This window comes from Spinacia oleracea, chromosome 2 (genome assembly GCF_020520425.1).
Source record: "Spinacia oleracea cultivar Varoflay chromosome 2, BTI_SOV_V1, whole genome shotgun sequence".
NCBI classification, from domain to species: Eukaryota; Viridiplantae; Streptophyta; class Magnoliopsida; order Caryophyllales; family Amaranthaceae; genus Spinacia; species Spinacia oleracea.
The window spans coordinates 57501-66252 of record NC_079488.1 but is presented as its reverse complement, the minus strand read 5'-3'; the positions used below and the strand labels follow the sequence as shown (position 1 = coordinate 66252).

The following is an 8752-nucleotide window of genomic DNA, read 5'->3' as shown; positions in this document are numbered from 1 at the left end:
TAGCATTTAACATAAATCTACGATTCATAGAACGAGGCATAGATTGAGATTGAGTACATGTATCAGGTTGAGGCGGCCCCTTAAGAGCCTTATCAATTTCAGCATTCAGCTCCAGTAATCTCCTCATTATAGGGACCATTGCTTCACCAATTTGATTCAAGATAGTATTGCTAGGTTGATTTCCATTTTCCCATAGGGGTTACTATTTCGTTGGCAACTATAGCAGGTGTACCTCCATATGTAGTTTCACTTTACCACCATCTAAAATGCGCGAAACTTCGATTAGCGGAAGCCAGTCCAAGAAGATTCTCCCTTTTCTTATTCCCCTCTTTCGGTAAGCATCCAGTATCTCATCAAATGAACATTTCTCTAAGCTTATCCTGTAGGATATACGACGTTTGAAAGCTGCTTCAAGGATCCAATGAATAGCTAAGGTTTGTTGACGATCCCCGGCTACAATCCCGGGGACATCATAAATAGTACCTGCTACTCTTACTTTTTCTACTTTGCATATGGGCTTTATATTGTCTACGGCGTCAACCATAAGTTTGATTACATCGCCTTCAGTTCGAGCTGGTCGATGAAAAGTTTGATAAACAATAGCACGAACCTTCGTTCTTTTACCTTCTTTCATGTGAAAGTTTACCAATTTCTTGATCAATTGTTTTTGCTCACTATCTAAGCCCCCCATATAACTAAGAATTTCCAAGCAATTGGAAGTAGCTCCGGCAACCATTGATTTTGCACCTTCTAACATAATAGACTAGAGAATTTCGTTTAACGCTTTTTCATTCACTATTTTATGTTCGTCATTCTTTGTCGATTCTTCCCCTCATATATCTTATATATATTATATGATTCATGATTTTTTGGATTTAAGAACAACCTGGACGAGGGGATGATCCGGACCCAGTTCTATTTTCATATAACTGATGATCTCATAATAAGTCCACACCTTCGGGACTCGCTGTTGGACAAGTCCCGAAACAGTTTTTAAGTTGAGCTGATTCTTTAAGAGGAGTCCGGCTTTCGACTGGAGGTAATGACGTATGTTAAGATGCTAAGACCGGATAAGCATGACAGTTACTTTGCATTCAATAGCAGCTCCTTCTGTCCTCACAGTGTCCCTTTCACACGCACATGGATATCGTAACTCTTGGTTTGCACAGATAGCTCGACAGTTATTGAATAGCTTCAATCTTTTGAGTTGGGGAATTACATCCCAATCCCTTGGTTTGCACACCATAGGTAGATTGAGTTTGATAGAAAGAAGACCTAAATATATGTTCCCAATGAAGATTGGTTTAATTTCATTCAAGCCGATTTAGATATTGGGACATTTGTTTATTTGTTTATATTGTAGATTATATAAACTATATAAAATATAGTATACCATAAATAATAGATAGTATACCACAAATAATAGATAGTATACCACAAATAATAGATAGTATAGATGGTATACCATAAACCATAAATAATAGATAGTATACCATAGACTATATAATAGATAGTATACCATAAACTATAAGAAGTATAATATATTGTATAGAACTATATCATTAACACAATATATCATTCATGCTATACAGATTGTGAAAATTATTAGGTATGACTTGGTGCACCGTACACCCAACGGTATTCTTATTCTCATTGGTGGTCCCTATCACATTTCATAGTCTCCTGTTGTTCCCGTAGCTTCACTTCCTTGGCTTTTCTAATCTCCTCCATATCCCATGTCGTTAGCCTTGGGATCACACCCCACTGCATTGATCTTTTGTTTAGTAGATCGAGATAAAATCTTTCGGTTGAAAATGCCAATCTTCCTCTCTGATCTGTTGAAGTTTGCACAATAAAGCATCAATGTGGTTGTTAAGTGTTCCTTAATTGAAACGTAGTGAAGTGTCAAATGAGTGAAAATACAGAAAGACGTGACAGAAAATCAACTCAGTGAGACAAAGGCATTTAATCTTGCAAAGGCTGACAATTGCTATGGGATGCAAGAGAGATATTTGTTATAAAAGACATCAAACTGGCAATCTCAATTATTGCAGCTGAATTGAATTTCCATAGCCAGAAGATTCAGCTTTTCACATCAGATACATTGTTGGTAACATTATAAATCTGTTGAAGCTATAAGAACAAATGAAGAAGAGCTTCAAATCAGTTATGTCAATAACAAGATCACAAGTCTCTTCAGAGATATCAACTATTGGTGTGCGGTGTGCCTATGTGAGGAAAATCTCCAATTGATCATGTTTTGATGGTTATTTATGTTGAAATCAAAAGAATCCCTTTAACAAATTTCCAAGTGAAAATGTGATCAAATCCACTGAACCCCAGGAAATTCTAACATGTATAAATGAACCTCTTTCTGGCCACAAAATTTCCAATTAATTGCTCTCATAACATCAAGAAAGGATTCACAGGACAGGGAGAATGCAACACAGCTCAAAAAGTGAAAAAGATTAACCAACGGTCAAGAAATCTCATATCCTGGTATTTAATACACCCCTAAACCAGAAATTGGTCGATCAAATAGATTTTTAATAACAGAAAGTTGCAGAACGCATGCTGGAATTTTAATAAACGGAAATCAAGGAGCAGCAGACCTTCGTCAATCCAAAATCTGCTAATTTTACTGTTCCATTTGAAGCCACCAATATGTTGGCACATTTGATATCCCTGGGGTTGCAAAAAAAGATAAAAGCGAAAAAAACGCAGCTTAGTTTTCTCAGAAACATTATTGCATGTCAAATGGTGATGTTACTGGATAGGCATATAGATATAAGAAGTTAACTACAGAATATCATCCAAACTGATAGGCAAAACGAGGTGTGATTATGCCAAGTAAAAAGTAGAATTAGTTACACACTAGGTAATTCATAGTGCACACCAACAGGTAATGTGACACCAACTTTGCACAAAAATAAATTTATTTATCTCTACATCGAGCGCGTTCTAATTAATGGTAATTAAGCATAATCCATAAAATCCGGTCCCAGAATAACAGAAAGTAAGTAAACCTTGGGTCATGGCCGTCATGAACTAGGTATAAAAATACAACTACTGTTAGCAAGATATGCACAGGTACATACCGTAATCAGTGGAGCCATGACTGCAAGCAAAGGACATACAGAGGCCTTCAACATCAGAAAGTGTTTTGACATTGGATGCTGCCTCTTTTGGGTTCATTCCGAGTTTGATACCCAACAGAATCTGCAAATGACAAACAAGCAAATTTCTTAGAATAACTGTGCATAAAACAATATTGCGTCATTAAGTTGGAAATTATTTAGCACATTCGTTAACAACCCTCGGCTAATTTGGATTGCTCGACTTGCTCCTATCTTCTCATCATAAGTTCAAAACTGCCTAGGAGAACATAAAACTGATGCAGAATAAAACAATTTTACAACCATCACAAATAAGAGAAATAAGGTCAACTTCAAAATTAACTTACAGCAGCAAGTCTGCATTCAACAACACGATTGTTGTAATTTGTGGCAACAGTTATAGCTTTCTGAGACTCTGCCAATGAATGGGCTAATTACAAATGATACCCCTTCTGGAAGCTTCACATTGCCAAACCTCCCCAGCCACCATCTCCACCACACCATCCCAGAAACACCACGCTGCAACTCTGAGCTGCTTTGATAAACTTCTCCTCGTTTGTAAAAATATTATAACTATGGGAACCCATTATTGACTTAGCTGGTGTCCTTCTATGTTCCCCAACACCATCTAACAACATTACTCCATATTCTAGATGCCTAAATATCTAAGGACTTTGTTTGACAGAAGCAGCTTCTCACAAGTATAGGTCATATTTTGGTCTAAAATGGTCTTTTTCGCTCATTTTCACCTAATGAACCTAAATAAATATAAGACTCATTTTAAATATATTGAGTTTAATGTTTCTAAGACTCATTTTCACCTACTTTATGCACATTTAAGACTCGTTTGATCAGTAAAGGTCATATTTTGACTAAAATGGCTTATTTCGCTCACAACTTTCAACTAATGAACCTAAATAATAAGTAGTTTAAACCCATGTTTATTAGACTTGGTTTAATGTTTCTAAGACTCACTCTCACCTACTTCGGTCAAGTTATGCACATTTAAGGCTCGTATGATCATTACAGGTCATATTTTGACTAAAATGATTTATTTCGCTCCCAACCGTAAGATTATACACAAAAAAAGAAAGTCATTAGTTATTTGTATTTTAGTAAATAGGTAATTTTATTAACCAAAAATCGAAGATTAGACACTAGCATAATTAATCAATATAATAGTGTATGTGACTTTTTATTCCGAGTTCCTTTCTTTCACATAAAGAAATACCATGCTACCAAAGGAGAACTACCATGGTAGCAACATTTTAGTACTACATTCATATAGTAAAGAAATACTACACGCGCCATCTTAAAGCAGAAGGAGAACGTAAAAATATAAGAAGTCACTTTCTTGTGTACCTGGAAATACAAGCTAGGTGCTGGTGCTTTATTATATTTATTTTTATTTTTCTGGTCCAGTGTGTACCTTGGTCGTAATTTCTTATTCTATATCCATTACTCATAAATTACTTACTCAGGAAAGAAGACACTCCAAATAAATAGATAGGTCCTCATCTGCAGCAATACGATAGTATATGCAACTAAGAGAACATAATTTATGCCCAGTGGAACAAGAAACAGATCAGCAAGCACCGTCTTGAGTAGTAGCCCAAAATCCAAGGTACGGTCAAGAACATAATAACTCTCATCTTAAAAGAGACGAACATCATCAAAGAAAGAAGCAGCCATTTTGGTGACGCATAAGTGATGCAACATAGCAGCAGCAGTTCAAATCAGAGTGCAGAGCAGTATGCAGCAGAAGTAAGCAGAGCAGTAAACAGCAGCAGCAGTTCAGATCAGAGTGTAGAGAAGTATGCTGCAGCAGTACGGATCAGTAAACATCAATGCAGATCAGTAAGCATCAGTACATGTAACCTGAATCAATATGTTGAGAATAGATTCTTAAGCCTAGGACTCTGTAGGAGAGGTTCGCGCCTCTTTTCATTTGTTTTAAAAACTTCTGCATTTTACCAATGAGGCTAATAAGAATCAAACTCACCAGCATTCTCCAGAAAATTATTCCTTCTAGCTTGCTTATTTCAGCCAAAGAACACACACCTCAGATTCCTCGATTTTAGCTAGAAGAATCCTCACTTCATTGGACTTCCGCCCAAATTCTCCAATACTAACAATGGGATGGTTAATAATCCCCTCCTCCAACATGTTTAATTACACTGACACAAAATCATAGCAGCATGGGTATTAATTGTAGAACATTATCCAGAAACCAACACCAGGTATCAACAATAAACTAGAGATGGGCCCTTTCTACGTGAAAGTATACATATGTGACTGCGTTCAGATTCATGCCATTGGAAAAGTGCAGAGACATGTGCTAAATAGAGACACAACACACGGGGTGAGAGAAACAGAGGATGTCACCTGTCTTTTCTGCCACCGTAAGGGTGTCCATTCTTTTCCCCGCCTTTCCAGGAAGAGCGTTAAGCAAGCATTGTCTTGTTCTGATATCCATATCATAACCTCTGAAATCTGAATTCGTAAGCCAAAAAAAAAGTTAAAAAGGGCAAGATTCTAACATGGTATCTACCTTCAAAATCAAAAATACCAGATGAATCTACTTCTACATGACTTGTAACCTTTTTAACAAGCTTACTCTCTCACTCAAATTCCTTGACCATTTCGAGCTTTTGATCTCTACGCACATCAAGCAACTCTGTAGCACGTGGTGCGGTCTTGACATATCTGCCCATAGCAAAACACACCAAAGTAAAATTAAAATTCTGCCAGAATAATGATGATCAGGAATGTAATAAGATTTTACATGTTGCACCACTTGTACTACTGTAATCCAAATTATAATAAATTTCACATTCAAAGGCCTCAATGACATTGAATAACCTTTTCTCAGAACAAGGAAAAGGTAGTTATGAAGGTTAATGCATTTGGATGGCAACAGTTTTGGAAAGGTTTCTGATAACAAGTCAGATGATTATGCAGAAATAAGTTTCAGGGAGTATGATGCAATTTGATGAAACATTAGGTTTAATCCAAGTCCAAATCCTCTTTGAGGAATTGAAGGATTAATCAGGAATGATGGAGATCAATGTGTCAGATTCTCTTTGCTTAAAGCTAAAAGATCCTTCAACAATCAGCAATCATATTACCAGAACCACCAAAGGACTTCTTAAGAATCAAAAGCTCAGAATCATCTTGAGCTTTGAAACTAATAAGAAGCTAGAGATACTTGATATCACATGAGGAGAATCAATAGTAAACAAGCTTCACAAAGACGTCAATTTTACGTCCAAAACCACCTATGAAGTTAGTTGGCTCTCCTCTTCACCTATGTAGTTGGCCTTATTTTTTCCTTGTAATTTCGCACTGCATTGAGATTTAAGCAAAAAATGTAAAAATAAATTGACACTTGCTTGTTTTGTTATCAAAATGTTGTTTGGGTGAGGAGTCGGTCGGGATGATGGTAATCGGCAAACTCGCAGAAAAGTCACTCTAGAGAAAAGGTCTGGAAGGGGAAGAAAGAAATGTAAGAACTAAATAGATTATATGAAATGAAGAGCTTAGGCATATAAACAGTAGACCGCAATAGATTGGTTACCCAGAAAGCAGCAGGAAATGTTTAAGAGACCAGTAAAAGGTTCTGTAACCTCGGCAATAGATTGGTTACCTGCAATAGATTGGTTACCCAGAAAGCAGCAGGAAATGTTTAAGAGACCAGTAAAAGGTTCTGTAACCTCGGCAATAGATTGGTTACCTGCAATAGATTGGTTACCCAGAAAGCAGCAGGAAAAGTAGTAGTGTTCTTCTGCAGGATACAAACTATGTGATTAGTTACATGGACTTGGTTTTAAATGTAAATGTTTAAGAGACCAGTAAAAGTTCTGAAGACCAACCTCGGCGAATTGAAGTTCAAGAATAGCAAACCAAACGACAAACAAAATTGCCACTGATGGCTAGTGCACATTTACCCTGGTGCAACCTATTTTCATCAGTAATTACACTGGAGTCAAATGTTAGACAAATGCAATTACTCAGTTATGGTTCAATCCTCTTCCCATCACCTAGTTTAAGTAATGACATTAGGAATTCATCTTGACAAAGGGAGTCATAAATGCTAATCAAGCCTAGGCCTTTTCTTTCTTCCATATAGGGAGTAACTAAAAAACGCTTCCTAGGATCACAATTTTTGAGTTCTTCTTTGTCTTCCATATACGGAACTAAACGAACTGTATTGAAAAGTGAAAACCATACATACCATGTAAAATCAGGCATCGAGAGTTCCAGATCTATGCGTTGGTAGCTCGTCTCTTCCATAATTATCATCATCTCGCTCCGCCTAAACACCATATACCACCTAAATTTCAAGAAAATAAATTAACCGAAATCTTCATTCTGATAAAAAATGTCAAAAATGTCATATCATTACCTTAACGAGTCTTTAATGTGGTAGCAGCAGCAGCTTCCTAGGACCAATCGTCAAACATATATAGCGTCAGAGTCTGGAAGTAGTTCTGCAAGCCGACATCTTCGGAAGCCAAACCAGCGTCAAATGGATGTTATCGAAGCGCTCTTCGACAGCTATATCTCACAGCACGATTCTCGTCGGGCAAATGAACGGCGCGGCTCTGGTGGCTACGTCTCAAAGGAGAGAGAAAGTTAGGGCTTATCGTCCTTCATAAATTAATCGGGGTTTCGTCTTTCAAGTTAGGGTTTCAATTGAATATTGATGTTCACTATTGATATCAAAAATAGCAAAAAGTTGAACCCAAGCAAAAGATTTGACGATGTTCTATGGAATAAATTCATTAACATTAGTGTTTCCCTCAAAAAAATAAAATTCATTAACATTAGTGTTAAAATGTGAAGGAAAATAAATAAGGAAAATATATTCCTTCCAACTAAGACTCGAACTCACAACCACATGGTAAATCAAGGGGTATAACTTCACTGCCAACCAACTGAGCCACTAATCAATTGTGTTTACTAGAACACATTAAATATTATAACTGTTAAAACTGTTTGTTGAACTGTGCAGCAACGATTGGCCACCCATGGAGAAAGGCCAAAAACTAAAAATGTCATAGAATAAAAAATATACATCCGTTTGGGTCAAATGAATACTCGTTCTCTTCGTAAAGATGAGACCTATGAGAATATGGTGACGAAACACGAAATCGGCAAGGTATTAGTACGTTTTCGAATAAAAACGGGGCATTTTCTTGAAATCGGTTGACTCAAATGGGCATAACTCCGACCCCGAGAGTCCGATTGGAGCGAATTTTTTTTTGAAACCCCTTATTTTTAAGAGTACTAAGCAGCCACGGTGGCCGATTGGTTCGGCGATTCACGGATAAGCCAATAACGAGAAAAAAGTTCAGAGGGAAGTAACTTGGTCTCCGGTCGTCCGATCGGTGCGAATTTTTTTTTGAAATCGCGTATTTTTTGGAGATCTATGCGATGCAAACTCCCTACGTAGTAGGGGGTTTGTGAAATTAGAATTCCAAAAAAAATCCTCTAAGTGGGAGATTGTGAGTTTTAGGGGCATAGTGGTCATTGTGTATTTAAACTAGGTTTATTTATATATATTAATGTATTACCTATTGAGTAATTGAGTTCCTAGTTGATCTGGTGGTAATACTGAGGTGGATGCCTCAAAA

General features: G+C 36.9%; 1 protein-coding gene and 1 pseudogene across 23 annotated transcripts; both read right to left on the bottom strand.

Annotated features, from left to right (window-relative positions):
- Nucleotides 1-251: 251 nt before the first annotated feature.
- LOC130467108 (ribosomal protein S7, mitochondrial-like) lies at nucleotides 252-691 on the bottom strand (annotated as a pseudogene).
- An 835-nt stretch (nucleotides 692-1526) lies between these two features.
- Nucleotides 1527-7906, bottom strand: LOC110779951 (uncharacterized). Of its 23 annotated transcripts, none has more exons than XR_008927403.1 (11): nucleotides 7522-7895; nucleotides 7351-7449; nucleotides 6989-7074; nucleotides 6850-6900; nucleotides 5717-5822; nucleotides 5502-5609; nucleotides 5119-5293; nucleotides 3316-4935; nucleotides 3099-3219; nucleotides 2613-2685; nucleotides 1696-1835 (listed from the first exon to the last, which is right to left on the bottom strand). XR_008927403.1 is itself a non-coding variant. In XM_056836326.1 (8 exons), exons 5-8 carry the CDS (start codon nucleotides 5818-5820, stop codon nucleotides 1651-1653), a joined length of 501 nt encoding a protein of 166 aa, XP_056692304.1. In that variant the 5' UTR covers nucleotides 5821-5826; nucleotides 6680-6900; nucleotides 6989-7074; nucleotides 7351-7449; nucleotides 7522-7905; the 3' UTR covers nucleotides 1527-1650. The 23 variants fall into 23 exon arrangements, 14 of the variants coding, with proteins under 14 accessions (XP_056692304.1, XP_056692307.1, XP_056692309.1 ...); XR_008927404.1 differs by having other exon boundaries at nucleotides 3464-5079; nucleotides 5178-5293; XR_008927400.1 differs by having other exon boundaries at nucleotides 3464-4935; nucleotides 6694-6900; nucleotides 7522-7893.
- Nucleotides 7907-8752: the final 846 nt, after the last annotated feature.

Coding starts and splice junctions, on each gene's coding strand:
- LOC110779951 (XM_056836335.1), bottom strand. CDS start 5,820: ATGTCAAGACCGCACCACGTGCTACAGAGTTGCTTGATGTGCGTAGAG. Junction 5,610..5,733: donor CAAGGAATTTGAGTGAGAGA/GTAAGCTTGTTA, acceptor TTACGAATTCAG/ATTTCAGAGGTTATGATATG. Junction 1,836..3,098: donor TCATGGCTCCACTGATTACG/GTATGTACCTGT, acceptor AAACTTCAACAG/ATCAGAGAGGAAGATTGGCA.